The sequence below is a fragment of the Myotis lucifugus genome, unplaced genomic scaffold, assembly GCF_000147115.1.
Source record: "Myotis lucifugus unplaced genomic scaffold, Myoluc2.0 scaffold_21, whole genome shotgun sequence".
Classification (NCBI taxonomy): Eukaryota; Metazoa; Chordata; class Mammalia; order Chiroptera; family Vespertilionidae; genus Myotis; species Myotis lucifugus.
Window position 1 is genome coordinate 6,187,503 of NW_005871069.1, and position 20,377 is coordinate 6,207,879.

At 41.1% G+C, this 20,377-nt stretch overlaps 1 protein-coding gene across 7 annotated transcripts in view; it reads left to right on the forward strand.

Annotated features, from left to right (window-relative positions):
* The window catches only part of SEPT10 (septin 10), a 72,650-nt gene that overhangs the window by 19,501 nt on the left and 32,772 nt on the right, over positions 1-20,377 (forward strand). For 2 of the 7 annotated variants that reach the window (XR_001347550.2, XM_006085732.3), the window contains exons 3-4: positions 16,794-16,911; positions 17,315-17,510. The exons of 3 other annotated variants lie outside the window; for them this stretch is intronic. Coding sequence is in view for 1 of the 4 variants with exons in the window: in XM_006085732.3 (XP_006085794.1) it covers positions 16,794-16,911; positions 17,315-17,510 (314 nt within the window). In the remaining 3 variants the exon portion in view is untranslated. The remainder of the gene's footprint in view (positions 1-16,793; positions 16,912-17,314; positions 17,511-20,377) is intronic. 2 more of the 7 variants (XM_023751420.1, XM_023751419.1) reach the window with 2 other exon arrangements.

A 20,377-nucleotide genomic window follows, 5' to 3' on the forward strand; every position in this document is an offset into this window, starting at 1 on the left:
TCATGGGCATTTAGGTTGTTGCCAAATCTTAGCTATTGTAAATTTGTGCTACTATGAACATAGGGGTGCATATTTCCTTTGTGATTGGTGTTTCTGGTTTCTTGTGATATACTAGTATTCCCAGCAGTGGGATTACTGGGTCAATGGGGAGTTCCATTTTTAATTTTTGAGGAATCTCCATACTCTTTTCCACAATGGCTGCACCAGTCTGCATTCCCACCAGCAGTGCACGAGGGTTCCTTTTTCTCCACATCCTCACCAGCACTTGTTGCTTGTTGATTTGTTGATAGCCATTCTGACAGGTGTGAGATGGTACCTCATTGTTGTTTTGATTTGCATCTCTCAGATGATTAGTGACTTTGAGCATGTTTTCATATGTGTCTTGGCCTTCTGTATGTCCTCTTTCAAAAAGTGTCTATTTAGGTCCTTTGCCCATTTTTTTGATTGGATTGTTTATTATTTTCCTTTTGTTAAGTTATATGAGTTCCCTTTAAATTTTGGAGATTAAACCCTCATCTGAGATAACATTGGCAAATATGTTCTCCCATACAGTGGGCTTTCTTGTTGTTTTGTTGATGATTTCTTTTTGCTGTGCAGAAGCTTTTTATTTTGATATAGTCCCATTTGTTTATTTTCTCCTTAGTTTCCATTGCCCTAGGAGCTGTATCAGTAAAGATATAGCTATGATAAATGTGATATTTTGCTGCCTATGGAGTCTTCTAAGATTTTTTTTTAATTTTTAAGTACTTCCTGTCTTTAATATTTGTGGAAGTAAGTGGGAGAGACTTAACACATCATATAATCTTTTTTAAAACTTTTTTTATTGATTAAGTTATTACATATGTGTCCTTATCCCCACGTTACCCCCTATCCCCACGTTACCCCCTATCCCCCTCAATCATGCCCTCACCCCCCTGTTGTCTGTGTCCATTGGTTAGGCCTATATGCTTGCATATAAGTCTTTTGGTTGATCTCTCCCCCTTACCTCCACCCTCCCCTACCTTCCCTCTGAGGTTTGAGCATCTTATCGATGCTTCTCTGTCTCTAGATCTGTTTTTGTTCATCGGTTTATGTTGTTCATTATATTCCACAAATGAGTGAGATCATGTGCTATTCATCTTTCTCTGACTGGCTTATTTCACTTAGCATAATGTTCTCCAGTTCCATCCATGCTGTTGCAAATGGTAAGAACTCCTTTTTTACTGCAGTGTAGTATTCCATTGTGTAGATGTACCACAGTTTTTAAATCCACACATCTACTGATGGGCACTTAGGCTGTTTCCAAATCTTAGCTATGGTGAATTGTGCTGCTATGAACATAGGGGTGCATATATCCTTTCTAATTGGTGTTTCTAGTATCTTTTTCTAAGATTTTTATGGTTTCCTGTCCTACATTTACCAGGTGTACCAGTTAATGTGGATTATTTTCAATAGATGGAGTTACACATATGTTGATATATATGCAATTTGATATGTATGCTGTTGTGTTGTATTGACAGCAAGCTTCAAAACTTCATATGTCAAATTTGCTGAAGGTATTAACATATCATAAATATTTTTATGCTTAAAAATGTTAAATTTCGTGCCAAAAAAAAGCATTTGCAGGAAGTTTTAATTCATTACTTTATTTTGAAGAAAAGTGCTGCTGAAAGTTATCATATACTTTGTGAAGCTTATGGTGAACATGCTCTATCTCAAGATACTTGTGAACACTGGTTTAAACTCTTTAAAGTTATGATTTTGATGTGGAAGACAAAGAACATTCAGGTCAACCGAAAAAGTTTGAAGACCAGCAATTACAAGCATTATTGGATGAAGATGCATGTCAAATTCAAAAACAACTTTCAGAAAGATGAAACATTGCTCAGCAAACAATTTCCAATCATTTACAAGCAGTGTGAAAGATTTTAAAGGAAGGAAAATGGGTGCCACATCAACTGAACAAAAGACAAATGGAAAACTGAAAAGTCATCAGTAAAATGTTGCTTCAATGGCACGAAAGAAAGTCTTTTTTGCATTGAATTGTGACTGGCGATGAAAAGTGGATTTATTTTGAGAATCCCAAATGCACAAAATCATGGGTTGATCCAGGTCAACCGTCAACATCAACTGCAAGGCCATATCGCTTCGGAAAGAAGACAGTGGTGGGATTAGAAAGGTGTGGTGTATTATGAGCTTCTAAAACCAGGTGAAACTGTTAGTACTGATCGCTACTGACAACAAATAATCAATTTGAACCACGCTTTGATCATGAAACGACCAGAATGTACCAGAAGACACAGCAAAGTAATTTTGGTGCATGATAACGCACCATCACACACTTCAAAACCAGTTAAAGACACGTTAAAAGATCTTGCCTGGGAAGTATTAACCCACCCGCCGTATTCACCAGACCTTGCTCCTTCAGATTACCACTTGTTCTGATTGATGGCACACGTACTTTCTGAGCAGCACTTCAAAACATACGAAGAAGTGGAAAATTGGGTCTCTGAATGGTTTGCCTCAAAACAAGAAAAGTTCTATTGGGACGATATCCACAAATTACCTGAAAGATGGGGGAAATGTGTAGCTAGTGATGGACATTACTTTTATTAACGCACTTTTGATGTTTCTCTTGAAATTATCATGTTTTATTATTAACCGGTACACCTTGTAAGTCCTTTACCCATTTTGAGTTTATTTTTGTGTATGGCGTAAGTTGGTGATCTAGTTTCATGTTTTTTTGCATGTAGCTGACCAATTTTCTGAGCACCATTTACTGAAGAGACTCTCTTGCCTCCATTGTATGCTCTTGCCTCCTTTGTCAAATATTAACTGAGCTTAATGGCTTGGGTCAATTTCTGGGTTCTTTGTTCTGTTCCATTGGTCTCTATGTCTGTTCTTGTGCCAGTACCAGGCAGTTTTGAGAACCGTGGCTTTGTAATATAGCTTGATATCTGGTATTATGATCCCTCCAACTTTGTTCTTCTCTCTCAGGATTGCTGTGGCTATTCGGGGTCTTTTTTTATTTCAGATGAATTTTTGGCGAGTTTATTCTGGTCTGAAATATGCTGTTGGTATTTTAATGGGGAGTGCATTGAATCTATAAATTGCTTTGGGTAGTATGGCCATTTTAATGATGTTGACTCTACCAATCCATGAACACAGTATGTTTTTCCATTTGTTTATGTCTTCCTCTATCTCTTTTTTCAGTGTCTTGTAGTTTTCCAAGTACAGGTCTTTTACCTTCTTAGTTAAGTTTATTCGTAGGTGTTGAGCGATGTTTAATGAACCGAAGACGCAGAGGTAAGACGAGCACACAGGCGATTGATACCAGGCAGAGGGCTACAGCTCGCTCAGGCATGTAGCAAACTCTGTACCCTCAACCATTGCTTTTATTGGGGTTTCGCATGAGGTTAGTGCGTCAGCAGTTAATCACAAAATTTTGTTTTGTTTCATATTACAACTAGAGGCCCGGTGCACAAAAATTTGTGCACTCGGGGGGGGAGGGGGGAGATCCCTCAGCCCGGCCTGTGCCCTCTCCCAGTCTGGGACCCTTGGGAGATAACGACCTGCTGGCTTAGGCCTGCTCCCGGGTGGCAGAGGGCAGGCCCAATCCCTAGGTGCAGCCCCTGGTCCGGCTTAGAGCAGGGCCGATTGGGGAGTTGGGGCGCCGCCCCCTGTCATGCACAGAGCAGGGCGGATTGGGAGGTTGCGATGCCACCCCTAGTCATGCTCAGGGTAGAGCCGATTGGGGGCTTGGGGCACTGCCCTCTGTCACACTCAAGGCAGGGTCGATGGGGAGGTTGCGGTGCCACCCCCTGTCACGCACAGAGCAGGGCCGATCAGGGGGTTGGGGCACTGCCCCCTGTCACTCATAGAGCAGGGCCCATTAGGGGGGTTGGGGCTCCGTACCCTGTCACGTACAGAGCAGGGTCGATCAGGGGGTTGGGGAGCTCCCCCCGTCACACAGAGAGCAGGACCCATCAGGGGGTTGGGGAGCTCCCCCCTGTCACGCACAGAGCAGGGCACATCAGGGGGTTGAGGAGCTCCCCCCTGTCACGCACAGAGCAGAGCCGATCAGGGGGTTGAGGAGCTCCCCCCTGTCACGCACAGAGTAGGGCCGATAGGGGAGTTGGGGCACCGCCCCCTGTCATACACATAGCAGGGCGGATCAGGGGGTTGGGGCACTGCCCTCTTATCACCCACAGAGCAGGGCCGATCAGGGGGTTGGGGCGCCACCACTGTCACACTCAGGGCAGGGCCGATGGGGAGGTTATGGCTCTACCCCATCACACACAGAGCAGGGCCCATGGGGGGGGGGGTTGGGGCGCCGCACCCTGTCACACACAGAGCAGGGCCGATCAGGGTGTTGGGGCACCGCACCCTGTCACACACAGAGCCGCAGGGCGATCAGGGGGTTGGGGCGCTCCCCCCTATCAGGCACAGAGCAGGGCTGATCAGGGGGTTTTGGCGCTGCCCCCTGTCACGCTGATCCCGGTGCCGGGAGGCCTCGCGGCTCCGCTGATCCCGGTGCTGGAAGGCATATTACCCTTTTACTATATAGGATAGAGGCCTGGTGCACGGGTGGGACCGGCTGGTTTGCCCTGAAGGGTGTCCTGGATCAGGGTGGGGGTCCCCACTGGGGTGCCTGGCCAGTCTGGGTGAGGGGCTGAGGGCCGTTTTCAGTCTGGCGGGTGACTGAAGCTCCCAACCGCTCCTTTTTTTCTTTTTTTTTTTTATTCTGGGCCAGCTTTAGCTCTGAGGCTTGGCTCCAACTCTTAGGCCTCGGGTGCTGAAAGCAGGTATCTGGTTTGTTTGGGTTCTATAATCGATACACTGTTTCAACTCCAGCTCTGAGATCCTGGCTGGCTGAAAGCAGGTTTCTGGGGTTTTGTTTAGCTTCTATATTTGTAACAATGTTTCAAACTGCAAGCTCAGAGGCCAGCAGCCGCAGGCGGGGAACGTTGGAGTCCTCCGTCACTGAAGCAAGCAAGCCTCATGTTTGCTTGAAGCTGCCTGGCTGCCGACCGCCATCTTTGCTGGCAGTTAATTTGCATATAGCCCTGATTAGCCAATGGGAAGGGTAGCGGAGGTACGGCTAATTACCATGTTTCTCTTTTATTAGATAGGATAGCGCATTGAAGACAACTTGGAGCTGTGCATTCCCTTTTCTGCTCTACCCACGACTTTTTAATCTTATCTTTTCTCAGGGAGGTAAATGTTCTGGGAACTCAAGAGTGTGTGCAATCTTGACCCAGCGTGACTCGCTTGCAAGTCACGCGGTGAACATTCACTTCTTCTTGGCAGGAGTTCAGATCCTTGTTTACAAATGTCCAGCTACAGTAGGTATCGTAATTTTTTTGGTGCAATTCTAAATGGAATTGTTGTTTTAGTTTCTCTTTCTGTGAGTTCATTATTGGTGTATAAAAAAGCCATAGATCGGGGTGTTATTTTTGTATCTTGCTACCTTGCTGAATTTATTTATTAAGTCGAGTAGTTTTTTGATGGAGTCTTTAGGGTTTTCTATGTACAATATCATGTCATCTGTGAATAATGACAGTTTTACTTCTTTTCCAGTTTGGATGCCTTTTATTTATTTTTCTTGTCTGATCGCTACGGCTAGCACTTTTAGTACTATGTCTAACAAGAGTGGTGAAAGTGGGCATCCCTGTCTTGTTCCTGTTCTTAGGGGAAATGGTTTTAGTTCTTGCTCATTGAGTATGATGTTTGGCTGTAGGTTTGTCATATAAGACTTTTATTATGTTGAGGTATGATCCCTCTATTCCCACTTTGCTGAGAGTTTTTATCAAGAAAGGGTGTTGGATTTTGTCAAATGCTTTTTCTGCATTGATTGATATTATGTCATTTTTGTCTCTCAATTTGTTTATGTGATATATCACATTTATTGATTTGTGGATATTGTATCATCCTTGCATCCCCGGAATAAATCCCACTTGGTCATGGTGTATGATCTTTCTAATGTAATGCTGGATCCGATTTGCTAGATTTTGTTGAGGATTTTAGCACCTGTGTTCATCAGGCCTATAGTTGTCTTTCTTTGTGGTGTCTTTATTTGGTTTTAGAATTAGGGTAATGCTGGCTTCAAAGTGTGCCTTCCTCTTGAATTTTTTGGAATAATCTGAGGAAGATAGGTTTTAGTTCCTCTTTGAATGTTTGGTAAAACTCCCCTGTTAACACTTGGAGTGCGGGTACGAGTTAAGTCGGCTCGCGTGAATTGCGCGTACTCCGCGGGAGCCGTCTTTAACTCGGTTCATATAGATTTGCGGTGGAGTGCGGGAAACGTGTAAACTCGGGCCGATTGTAACTGCGTATTACCAAATATTTGTTTGTAATCCACCCTTTTGGTGGATGGAACAAAACCAAAAGACAGAGCCATCTTATATTTTGGCGGGAAATTCACCCGCACTCCAAGTGTTAAGCCATCTAGGCCAGACTTTTTTTTTTTTTTTTTTTTTTTTTTTTACTGTTCATCAGATTATTTATTCACTAGATTTTTAGATTCACTTGTTGATAGATGTGTATTTGTTGTTCATAATTTGTATCTTTAACTTTTTCTTCTTCCTCTTCTTAAAGGATACCTTTCAGCATTTCATATAATACTGGTTTGGTGATGATGAACTCCTTTAGCTTTTTCTTATCTGTGAAGCTCTTTATCTGACCTTCACTTCTGAATGATAGCTTTGCTGGATAAAGTAATCTTGGTTGTAGGTTCTTGGCATTCATCACTTTGAATATTTCTTGCCACTCCCTTCTGGCCTGCAAAGTTTCTGTTGAGAAATCAGCTGACAGTCGTATGGGTACTCCCTTGTAGGTAACTGACTTTCTTTCTCTTGCTGCTTTTAGGATACTCTCTTTGTCTTTTGCTCTTGGCATTTTAATTATGATGTGTCTTGGTGTGGTCCTCTTTGGATTCCTTTTGTTTGGGGTTCTCTGCGCTTCCTGGACTTGGAAGTCTATTTCTTTCATCAGGTAAGGGAAGTTTTCTGTCATGATTTCTTCAAATAGGTTTTCAATATCTTGCTCTCTCTCATCTTCTGGCACCCCTATAATTCGGATGTTGGTACGCTTGAAGCTGTCCCAGAGGCTCCTTACACTATCTTCGTATTTTTGGATTCTTTTTTTCATTTTGCTTTCCCGGTTGGGTGTTTTTTGCTACTTCATATTTCAAATCTTTGACTTGATTCTTGCGATCCTCTGGTCTGCTGTTGGGAGTCTGTATAATATTCTTTATTTCAGTCAGTGTATGCTTAATTTCTAGTTGGTCCTTTATCACAACATCGAGGGTCTCACTAGATTTCTTGAGGATCTCACTACATTTATCGGTGGTCTCACCAGTCTTTTTGAAGGCCTTACTAAATTTATCGGCGGCTTCTAGACAGTTCTTGAGAGACCTTAAAAGTGTAGTTTTGAACTCTATATCCAGCAGTTTGCTTTCCTCCATTTCTGTCATTTGTGTCCTGTTTCTTTGTCTCGGCATTTTTTGTGCTTCACTGTGTCGATAGAGTGGCTTTCTGTGCTAAGTGTCCCAATTACCTGAGGTCAACACTCTTGGTGCACCCACTTGTGGGCTTTGTGTACAGTCTTGTTGTAGTTAAGCCTTGATTGTTGTATGTAAAGCTGGGAGGATTTGACCTCCAGGCCAATTGGCTGTGAGAATCAGCTGTGTCTGCGGTGGGAGAACTTCTGTGCTGAAGACACCCTTATGGGGCAAGACTTGCTTCAGTGGGGCTTTGGTGCTCACTGAGTCTGCCCCCTGAGTGTGTCCCTTATAGATCTGAGTAGTTGTAATTGGATGGTCCCACTCTGACCACTGGGTACACTGGCTTTTGGATCTAAGGAGGTGCTAATCTAGCCTCTGCCTGAGGCTACCCAGCAGAAGCCAACTGTAAAGCAATGCAAGTTGCCCTGGGGCCTTGGGGCAGCTTCAGTTTGTTAAGTTATTTTCAGATTACAAAGGGCCGGGCCTTTCATATGCAAAAGCCTTCGTGCACGGCTTGAGCTGGGTGGGACCCCAGGGGATCAACAGGGCGGGCTGAGTGAGCCAGTAGTATGGCTGCTCTCAGTCCTGCCTTCAGAGGTCCTGGCAATTGCCGAGAGTGCCTCCGAGAGAAAGCTGCCCTCAAGTTCCGACCGATGCCAGACAGTCCTGTTTCTCCCGTGTGAGTCTGGGTCCCCAAAGACTCGCCCGGAACTGGAGCTCAGAGCCTGAGACTCCCTCCCGATTGAAAAAGACAACCGTGTCCTCAGCCTCCAGCCCTCTCCACATGCAACTCCGCACCTTTGTATTTACTTCAGAGCCGCACCTCCTCTGAGTCTCGGTACGCTTTTCTCTTTCCTTCTAGTTGTAGAAATTCCACTCAGTCTTCCTGTGGTTCTGGATGATGTCCGTTATGTCTTTTAGTTGTATTTTTGAAGTGATTGTGCGAGGCAGCAATCTCCGGTGTTTACCTATGCCACCATCTTGGTTTCTCTCTAGGCCAGACTTTTGGTTTGCTGGAAGATTTTTGATTCAACTGCTTCAATTTCATCAGTAGTTATCAGCCTATCCAGGTTTTTTTTCTTCCTGATTGAGTTTTGGAAGCTTGTATTTATATAAGAATATGTCCATTTTGTCTAGGTTGTCCAGTTTGTTCCAGTAGAGTTGTTCATAGTATTTTTTTTTTTTTACAATCCTTTGTATTTCTGTGGGGTCTGTTGTTTCTTCACCTCTTTCATTTCTGATTTTGTTTATTTGAGTCCTCTCTCTTTGTTTCTTAGTGAGCCTCACTAGAGGTTCATCAGTCTTGTTTATCCTTTCAAAGAAACAGATCTTGGTTTTATTGATCTTTTGTTGTTTTTTTTTTGTCTCTATGTTGTTTATTTCTGCTCTGATCTTTATTATTTCCTTCCTTCTGCTTACTCTGGGCTTTTTAATTCTTTAAGTTGTAGGGTTAGATAGTTTATTACCATTTTTTGTTGTTTTTTTGAGGTAGGCCTTTAGAGCTATGAACTTCCCTCTCAGGACTGCTTTTACTGTGTCCCATAGATTTTGATTGTTGTGTTTTCATTGTCATTTGTTACCAGGATGCTTTTTATTTCTTCTTTGATCTCTTTGGTAACCCAATCATTACTTAAGGGCATGCTATTTAACCTCCAACTGTTTTGTTTTTTCATTATTTTTATTGTAGTTGGTGTCTAATTTTATGCCATTGTGATCTGAGAAGATGCTTGATATGATTTCTATCTTCTTGAATTTGAAGAGACTGCCTGTGTCCCAATATGTGGTCTATCTTTGCAAATATCGCCATGTGCACTTGAGAAGAATGTATTTTCTATAGCTTTGGGGTGAAATGTTATGAAGATGTCAGTTCCATCTGATCTTGTGAGTCATTTGGGATTGGTGTTTCTTGGCTGATTTTTTGTTTAGACCATTTATCCAGTGGTGTCAATGGGGTATTAAAATTCCCTATTATGACTGTATTGCTATTGATCTCTCCCTTGATACCTTCCAGAAGTTTTTTATGTATTTGCATGCTCCTGTATTGGGTGCATGTATGTTTGCCAGAATTAATACCCTCTTGTTGAATTGCTTCCTTTAGTATTATGAAGTGGCCTTCCTTATCTCTTGTTAAGGCCTTCATTTTGAGGTCTAATTTGTCAGATATAAGTATTGCTACCCCAGCTTTTTTTTCATTTCCATTCGCCTGAAAAAATTTTTTTCATCCCCTCACTATCAGTCTGTGTGAGTCCTTTGTTCTGATGTGGGTCTCTTGTAGACAGCAGATATATGGGTCATGTTTTCTTATCCATTCAGCTCCCCTATGTATTTTGATTGGAGCATTTAATCCATTTATGTTTAAAGTTGTTATTGATAGGTACTTGTTTATCACCTTTTTTATTCTTTATGCCTGTTCCTTCTTCCCTTCCTATTTCTTCTTTTTACAGTAGTTCCTTTAGCCTTCCTTGCATTCTTGGCTTGGTTGTAATAAACTCCCTTAGCCCTTTTTGTCTATGAAGCCCTTTATTTCACCTTCAATTTTGAATGATAGCCTGGCTGCATATAGTATTCTTTGATTCAACCCCTTGCTTTGCATCACTTTGTATATTTCATTCCATTCCCTTCTGGCCTGTGTGTTTCTGTTGAGAAATCAGTTGATAGTCTAATGTGAGATCCGTTATAGGTAACTTTCTGTCTCTCTGGCAGCCTTTAAGATTCTTACTTTGTCGTTGGTGTTTGCCAATTTAATTATGATGTGTCTTTGTGTTGGTCTTTTGGGGTTCATCTTGTTTGGAACTCTGTGCTTTTTGAACTTGTGTGAGTTTTATCTTCCAAATATCAGGGAAATTTTCTGTCATTTCTTCAAGCAGGTTTTCTCTTGCTCAGTTTCCTCTCCTTCTGGTACCCCTATTATGCATATGTTGTTTCATTTTGTGTTGTCCTAAAGCTCCCTGAGGCTCTCCTCCTGCTTTTTAAGTTTTTTGTGTTTTTTTTTTTCAATTGCTGCTCTGCTTGGGTGTTTTTTCCTACCTTGTCTTCTAGCTTGCTGATACGGTCCTCAGATTCTTCTAATCTACTGTTGTTGTTTTCTATTGTGTTCTTTTTTGCAGCTATGTCATTCTTCATTTCTTCTTTCTTCTTCATTTCATCTTGATTCTTACACATGTTGAATTTGTCTTCCATCCTTTTCAGCATCCTTATGACCATTTCTCTGAATCCTTTCTCTGACAAATTGCTTGCCTCCATTTCGTTTACTTCATTTTCTGGTGATTCCTCCATTTCTTTTGTATGTGGGCTGTTTCTTTGTCTCCCCATTTTTCCTCCTCTCAGGGTGTCTGGTTATGTAGGTCACTCTCTACCACGTTGACCGAAAGGCACAAAGTACAGTTTGACAAGACACGACACAGAGGGAAGAAAACACAAATGTATTCACCACACCGATAACCCCAATAAAGGTGACTACAAGAGAAAACAGAATTTTGGGAGAGAAAAGAGCACAAAAATGATATTGGGAAAAGGGGAAACAGTAAGAATGAAAAGAAAAAAGAAGGGGAAGGAACATACATATGTGGGGAGATAACTTCACGAAACAAATAAACAAAAAAATGCAAACAACAAACACCGAGAGAAAAGGGGGGCGGGGGGGGGGACTGAATCTGAAGAGGCAGAGCTTATTTCCAGAAAGTAAGGTAAAGAAATTGAATGAATGGGGGAATGGCTATGGTTCAGTATAGAGGAGGTAGAAAGAGAATGAGTGTATAAGAGGAAAAGTAAAAAACAAAATAGTAAATATATTAAATAAATAAATAAATAAATTTCCCCCTTTCGTTAATCTATCTGTATACTCACCATATTTTTGAAAAGGAGAATAGAATAGAGAGCAAATAGGCTTGAGTTTGGTGAGTGAAACTAATTAAGTAATTAGGAGAAGAAGAGAGCAAGTGAGGAAAGGAAAAACAAAAGCATAAATAAATAAATTGGCTAATCAAGATAGAGAAAAGAGAAGGGTGCATGGACTTGAGCAGGGGAGAGGAAATTAGATATATGAGTTAGCCAACAGAGACTACTATAACAACACATCAATAAAGCAGATAAAAACAATCAATTTTTAACAAGGAGCAAAAAGAAAGAGAAAAAAACTAAATCAGGAACAGGAGAGGAGAAACAGGATGAAAAAGGGAGCAGTGAGGATGAAAAGGTTGGCAAAATGAGATAAAGCAAAATAATGATAAAAAATAAAAATAGCATGTAGAGCACTAATCAAAAAAATAAAACGTTAAAAAGTAATAATAATAAAACAAATTTTTTTCTTTCCCTTTCTTAAGTAAAAGGTAAAAATTAAAAAAGTGAAGTGTTGTTTGCTTCAGCTGAGTTTTAATGTCCCATGGGGGCTGGATTAAGACCCCTCTCTACTGTTCTGTTTGCCATTTTTCAGTTTCCTGTTAGGTAGTCAGGACCTGTTGAAGTTCCAAGCAATCTACCACTCCTCTGTACCTGTCTCCACAGGCTTGGATTTAGGCATGCAGGACACTCTGCCCACTTTGTTTGTCTCTCTGCTTTCAGTCATATTTACAGAAGCGTCTATTTCTGACACGGGCTCTAGGTGGCAGTGTTGCTTTATTAGTTTCTGAGGCCGCTAGGAGGGGCAGCTCTTCTGGAGAAAAATGGCTGTTTAGGGTTGGAGGGACCTGGCTGTCCCAGAGCTGGATTCCTGGTCGCCTCTCCCTGCTTTGCTCCTCAGCCTCAACCAAACCACGTCCACCTCGGAGTGTGTTTGTAATTGAAAGATCCTATGCACTGGGTTTAGCGAGTAAAAGTAAGGGCAATATAAAGATAGAGCAACCATGCTGCTGAGTGATTCTCTCCCCCTGGCACTGCATGGCCAGTATAGAACTTCAGGCTGCTTTTCTGGGTGCATCTTCCCATGGCTGTGGACTAAGATCTAAAGTCCCCCACTGCCAGCAGCCCTGTGGACCCCCTTTCACAGTCGAGTGTTACATGTGTCCCCACGGGACGCAGACTTGGTGCAGCGCAGTTTCCTTCTGACCCTCTCATCCCGGTGGTTGTGCGTTTCTCTTTCCAGCCCAGATCCCTGATCCTACCATTCTCCAGATGTCCTCTGTCCTTTCGGCCATGGATTATCTCACCAGCTGTGTTTAATTCGCCAATTCCAGGTGGATGTTACTCGATTCAGCTGTTTCTTCTATCTGCTCTCTGAGAAGGCGCAGGACACGTCTGCCTATTCGGCTGCCATTTTGTCTTCCCCCAGACAAACTTTTTAGGAGCCTGCGGCCGGGGAGGCTGGAATCTCGGTGTTCGTGGGTTCACAGCCGAGGCAGCAGGTCCCTGGCTGGTGTTGATGCAGGGTCCCGGGTGGTGTCCGAAGGCTCCCTGGGTGGAGGTGAGGCTGGGCTCCCAGTCACAGCAGCTCTCCCCTTCAAGATGGCACAGCTTCTGCAGCGGAGCCGGCCGCCCTGGGAGAGATTTCAGCGGTAAGAGAGGCCACCCAGCTAGGGGAGCCTGGTCCGCCAGCCCCCAAAAGTCCTGCGGAATATAGCTGTCTCTCATTCACACACACACACGCCCCACATGCCCACGCACTCCCCTTTTGCTCCCTCACTCACACTCCCTCCCTCACGGCTATCCTGTCGGCCGCCATCTTTGATTCTATTAGTTACATTTTAAGTGCTTAATGTCTGTATGTGACTAGCAGAGGATACCTGTTGCACAGCTCAGATAAAGAATATTTCTATCATCACAGGAAGTCCTGTTGGACAGCGCTGGTTTAGATCATTTACATTTAATTTAATTATAGATAGAGCTGGATTTAAGTCTATTAATTTGTTCCAGGTTTTTTCTTTAATTTTTTTTCTTACCCTGTCTTCTTTTGGATTAACCGAGTATTTTTATGATTGCACTAGAGGCCCGGCACACGAAATTCGTGCATGGGTACGGTCCCTAGGCCTAGCATGCAATCAGAGCCATCTTCCCCAGCTGCCTGCAGTCGGCCCGCCCCCCGCCACCACCCACCCTCAGTTCCCTGTTTGCCATCAGTTGATTGGAGCTGCCGACTGGGGGGAGGAACCGAGAGGTCGGCCATTCTGCCTGCTCGCCAGCCCTGCCCCCTGCCGCCACTCACCCTGTTTCCCCGTTTGCCATTGGGCAATTAGAGTCTGACAGCCGGGGGAAGGGACCAAGACATGGGCCATTCCCGCCTGCTCACCGACCCCGCCACGGGTTGCCCTCTGTGTGTGGGGTGACTGGTGGGGTGGGGGCCTTGGCCTGGCGCCACCCACATCCCCTGCCACCCACCCCTGGTTCCCTGTTCACCGTCGGGTGATTGGAGCCTGCCAGCCGGGGAAAGGGACCAAGAGGTGGTCAGTGTACCTCATGGTGACTGGTCGAGTGGTCGTTCCGCCATTAGGGTTTTGCATATTATCCTTTTATTTTATAGGATTTTATCTCCTCTATTGGCTTATTAACTATACCTCTGTTTTTAAATTTTTTTTAAAATAGTAATTGATGCAGGCTTTAACTGACACACACTACCTTCAAACTGTGCTATAGTAGTTCATGTATGACATGAACCAATAGGACTTCCTGTGATGATGGAAATGCTCTATATCTGAGCCGAGCAACAGGTATTTACTAGTCACATGTAGATATTAAGCACAGAAACATTGCATGTTCAGTTCCTATACATGTGCAGATCTAGTCCCCTTCCTATCCTTTGTGCTGTCATTATTATATGTTCTGCTGCTTCATGTATTATAAACCCTGTAATAATTGTTGTTGCTTTAAACATTCAGTTATATTTTCAAGAAATTTAAAAAAGCAAAAAATTCTCTCATATTTACTCATATTTTTACCTTTCCTGTAGTCTTCATTCCTTTTTGCAGATCTGAGTTTCCATTGTCATTTTCCTTTCTCTTGAAGAACTTTTAACATCTCATATAGTGTATGTCTGCTTACAAAGAATTTTCTCAGATTCTGAAGATGTCTTCGTTTTGCCTTCATTTGTAAAGGATATTTTCACTGGATATAGAATTTCTTCTGGAATTTTTTTCACACGCCCTTATCTCCAACTGACTTGTCAACCCAGTAAGACTGCCATTTGCATGTTAACCTCTATCTTTGTATAGCAGTGACTGAGCAGCACTCTTAGGAGAAAAGCTAGTAAGTACCATCTCACCTTATATAGTTTCCTTCTCTCAAGAGTCTCCCCTTCAGTGTCTGTCAACCTTTGGTTGCACTCCAGTTCCTTGAAAAAAAATTGATTATAATTATTATTAACGGGGAGGTTAGTGTTATATAATTACTCTACCATTACTGGGCGCTAGAACTATAGCTATAATTTTGTATTGTACTTTTTTCACTTAACTTCTTAACATAAGAATTAAAGTATTCCTTTTTCTGTGGGAGCCATTGAGTTGAGAGGAGTGTAGCCGCCTCTCCATGCACTTAGTGTACTCCAAAAAGGGGAAATTATCTGGCAAAAATGTCACTTTGCCTACTGTGTTCAAGGCTCCCTTTCGACCAGATATTGTGGGCTTTGTTCACATCAACTTATGCAAAAACAATAGACAGTCCTGTGCTGTCAGTGGTCAGTGAATTGGCAGGTCATCAAACCAGTATGGAGTCTTGAGGTACTGGCAGAGCTGTGACTCGAATTCCCAGAATTTGAGGTGGTGGGACTCCTTGTTCTACACAGGGTGCTTTTGGAAATATGTGTCATGGGGCCACCACCTGTTTGTACCAACAAAAACCTGGCGTCATTGGCACCACAGAGTGAACACAACATTTAAGTGCTATGCCATCTGCTCTGCCGTGGCTGCCTTGGCCTTCCCAGCGCTGGTCATGTCTGAAGGTCATCATATTGAGGAAGTTCCTGAACTTCCTTTGGTGGTTGAAGGTAATGTTGAAGGCTACAAGAAGACCAAGAAGGCAGATTTATTTTTTAAGATACTTAAGGCCTGGAAGGATGTTAAAAAGGTCTATGCCTCTCAGCTAATGAGAGCTGGCAAGGGCAAAAGGAGAAATCATTGTCATATCCAGGGCAGGGGACCTTGCATCATCTATAGTGCAGACAACGGTATCATCAAAGCCTTCAGAAACATTCCTAGAATTACTCTACTTAATTTAAGCAAATAGAACATTTTGAAACTTGCTCCTGGTGAACATGTGGGCTATGTCTGCATTTGGACTGAACATGCCTTCTGCACGTTAGATGAACTCTATGGCACTATGTAAAGCTGTCTCCCTTAAGAGTAACTACAACCTTCCATGCACAGGATGCTCAATACAGACCTGAGCAGAATCTTGGAAAGCCCAGAGATCCAAAGAACCCTCCGAGCACTACGCAAGAAAATTCATCGCAAAGTCATAAAGAACAATCCCCTGACAAACCTGAGAATCATGTTGAAGCTAAACCCATGTGCAAAGACCGTGCATCAGAACACCAGTCTTCTCCAGGCCAAATCAGATGAGAAGGGGGTTCCAGGCATGAAGCCTGTGGTGTGGGAAAGGAAGGAAAAAAGGTCTTGCCGTTACGAAGGAGAAGAAACCTTTGGTGGGAAATAGGCTGCAGATACCAGGAAACCGGCAACTGAGAAGAAACCCACAGAAAAGAAACCTACCACAGAAGAAAAGAGGCCTGCAACATAAATTTAAATTTGTTTCATAAAAGTCAAATCAGCCGAAACCGGTTTGGCTCAGTGGATAGAGCGTCGGCCTGCGGACTGAAAGGTCTCAGATTCGATTCCGGTCAAGGACATGTACCAGGGTTGCGGGCACATCTCCAGTGGGAGATGTGCAGGAGGCAGCTGATCGATGTTTCTCTCTCATCGATGTTTCTAACTATCTATCTCTCTCCCTTCCTCTCTATAAAAAAATCAATAAAATATATTTAAAAAAAAATAGAAGTCAAATCACTTTGGATAGCTAATTTTGAATAAAAACCTGATCAAAGGCAAAAATAATTAAACTTATTAAAAATGTATCACAAACATCTTTAATGACTTTAAACATTCTGTTTTATGAGTGAATATGCCATAGTTTACTTGAGTATTTTCCTATTTTGGAAATCAAATATTTCAATGTTATAAATAGTGCTGGACTCATTATATGAAGAGAAGAACTATGTTATGAGGGTCTGGACACATTTCTCACAGATTTACTTAAATCAGTTGTATCTTGGGGAAGTATAATGGTCATAAATTCTTTAGTTTCTTTGATTTTTTTTATTCTTTCAAACTTGCTTACACCCTATTTTAGTAAAAGTTTTATTTTTATCATTACGGTTTTTCTTCTGCAGAAAAGAGAAAATATTCGTTCTTTAACTATGTCTGGCCATGTTGGTTTTGAGAGTTTGCCTGATCAGCTGGTCAACAGATCCATTCAGCAAGGCTTCTGTTTTAATATTCTCTGTGTTGGTAAGTGCCAGACTTTTCCTCTAAATTGTTCTTTCATATTCCTTGTGCTCACTTCATTCTTGTAAGATGTGTGGTGCTCATGTTATCAATTTGAGATCATGATCACAGATATTTTTCAGTTATTTAAATTCTATGAGTTTTTTTTTAGCTGTACTACTTTAATTTTTTTGTTTGTTCTTTAAACATTTCAGTACTTTCTTCAACGTTCTGAGTAACTTACTCATTTTTATGTTCTACTAATGACTTAGTGGACCACCCTTAGCATATATTTCTGTCTTGGACAACTCAGCTATTGAAATATTTGAAACATTTGGAATCCTTAAAACCATTCTAAGAGTTTATAGTTCTATTTTTTTCTCATCCATCCTGTGCACCTGTGAAGATATACCTTTGTTTCTTTCAGGGGAGACTGGAATTGGAAAATCAACGTTGATTGATACATTGTTTAATACTAATTTTGAAGACCATGAATCCTCACATTTTTGCCCACATGTTAGACTTAAAGCTCAGACATATGAACTTCAAGAAAGTAATGTTCGATTGAAATTGACCATTGTGAATACAGTGGGATTTGGTGACCAAATAAACAAAGAAGAGAGGTACATGTTTTCTTCTTGTAATAAAACAAATTTTTCTTAATTCAGGACATTTGTATTCTTGCCCTATGAGCTATGATTTGATTTTCTACTATGGAAATCCATATCTTAGCCTCCCAGACTTTTAGTTTTTAAATCATTAAGCAATATTTTATTCTCACTAATAATCGACATTTCTATATTTGGTTATTTAATTTCTTTAGAATAATTTGAATTACATTATTAAAATGTCTGTTTCAGCAAAAATAGTTTTAATTATTTTCTGATATATGCCAATATAGTGTATTTTAAGTGACTTGTACTTATTTTCAGACAAGACTTATTTCAGTGAGGGTAAAAAAAAACCAGTAAGACATACAGTGGCAAATATAAATGGCCAAATCCATGGTGCATGAATTTTTTTAATGAAATTCTAATCAAATTAGCCAGGTACCTTATTATGCATTACAGGAAAGGTTTGGTAATGATATTTCTATTTTATATTATGTTATTATTTCTCTTGTGTTATTATAAAGATTGATTATAGGTTCTGTAATCAGATTTAGTTTATATCTGAAATTTAAACTAAAAAAGGAGAAGTAGATTGGAGTAAAGCAATAACTATTGTTCTTTTTTTCCTTTTTTGGAATGTATATATTTTCATTATTAGAGGTAATTTCCTATTTTTCTAAAGTTTGCTTTAGAGAGAAAATATTTTGCATAATTGACTCTTATGTAACTTATGTTAGCCTTTTCAGCGCATTTGTGTGTTCGCTTTAAATTTCAAGAAATGATTTGTGTGTGCTTTTTGGAAGAAACAGACCAGTGGCAGAGGCAAAGGCCTGTGACATGCTACTTTAAATCATATTAGTTTTTAAAATAATGTTCTATATAGAGATCTTGGGCATTTTCAATGATCTCTACATGGTACCTTTTAAAAGTATTTCATTTTCTATAGAAATATTGTATAGAAATATCAATTTTAAATATAGCAACTTTTGTAAATTCTCTGATTAATTACAGTAATTCACTTCTAATATTTAGATTTCCTGTGTATGTTATAGTATAATGACGTTTATATTTCCAACCCTTTTTTTTCTTTTTAAATGTTTTGTTGCTATATAATTTACATAGAAAAAATAAAATGTATTGATTTTATTCAGTGTGCAATTCAGTTAATTTTGACAAATGTGTAGATTTGTTGTCACCACCATGACTAGATATAGGAGAAGGCCATAGTCTTGAGTGCTTTTCTCATATGCACGTGCACATGCAGATGAGGGCTTTGCCAAAGCCAGACGGGCCCTCTCCAGACCTGCATTGCTTTCTCTTGGTGTAGCTCCTTTTCCCAGTGTTCTTGCCTACAAATGCTAATTGTGTTAGCCTCCCTGAACTGCTGTCTATATCTCTCCAGTCAGAGTTGGCCAGGCTCTGTTCTCTCTTCTGTGCTATGCCCTGGAAACCTGTCTCCAGGCAATAATCTAAGGAAATTGTTGAGCTCTCTTCATTTACTTCCCACCTTTGTGACCACAGTTTTATACTGCCTATTGTCCATTGTCTGAAAACCTTTGTCCAAGTTTCTGGCTGTTTAAGGTGGGAGGGTAAATCCAGTCCCATTTACTCCATCATGTCTGGAGACAGTAGTCTTTATTTTTCTTTCATTTTATTTTATTTTAACTTTTTTTTTATTGCTTAAAATATTACAAAGAGTAGTACATTTGTCTCCTTTTTATTCCCCTTGACCTTCCCCCAGCTTCCCCTATCCCTCAGTGTCTTGTGTCCATTGGTTATGCTTATATGCATGCATACAAGTCCTTTGGTTGATCTCTTACCCACCCCCCAACCCTCCCCAGTCTTCCTGCTGTAGTTTGACAGTCTGTTTAATGCTGCTCTGCCTCTGTATCTATTTTTGTTCATCAGTTTATAATGGTCTTAATTATCCATAAATGAGTGAGATCATGTGGTATTTTTCTTTCATTGACTGGCTTATTTCACTTAGCATAATGCTCTCCAGTTCCATCCATGCTGTTGCAAATGGTAAGAATTCCTTCTTTTTTACAGCAGCATAGTATTCCATTGTGTAGATGTACCACAGTTTTCTAATCCATTCATCTACTGATGGGCACTTAGGCTGTTTCCAGATGTTAGCTATGGTGAATTGTGCTGCTATGAACAAAGGGGTGCATATATCCTTTCTGATTGGTGTTTCTGGTTTCTTGGGATATATTCCTAGCAGTGGGATCAATGGGTCAAATGGGAGTTCCATTTTTAACTTTTTGAGGAAACTCCATACTGTCTTCCATAGTGGTTGCACCAGTCTGCATTCCCACCAGCAGTGCACCAGTGTTCCTTTTTCTCCGCATCCTCTCCAGCACTTGTCGTTTTTTGATTTGTTGATGATAGCCATTCTGACAGGGGTGAGATGGTACCTCATTGTTGTTTTGATTTACATCTCTTGGATGATTAGTGATTTTGAGCACGTTTTCATATGTCTCTTGGCTTTCTGTATGTCCTCTTTCGAAAAGTGTCTATTGAGGTCCTTTGCCCATTTTTTGATTGGATTGTTTATCTTCCTTTTGTTAAGTTGTATGAGTTCCCTGTAAATTTTGGAGATTAAAACCTTATCGGAGATAACATTGGCAAATATGTTCTCCCATGTAGTGGGCTTTCTTGTTGTTTTGTTGATGGTTTCTTTTGCTGTGCAGAAGCTTTTTATTTTGATATAGTCCCATTTGTTTATTTTCTCTTTAGTTTCCAATGCCCTAGGAGATGTATCGATGAAGAAATTGCTTCGGCATATGTCTGAGATTTTGTTGCCTTTGGATTCCTCTAGTATTTTTATAGTTTCCCGTCTGACATTTAAGTCCTTTATCCATTTTGAGTTTATTTTT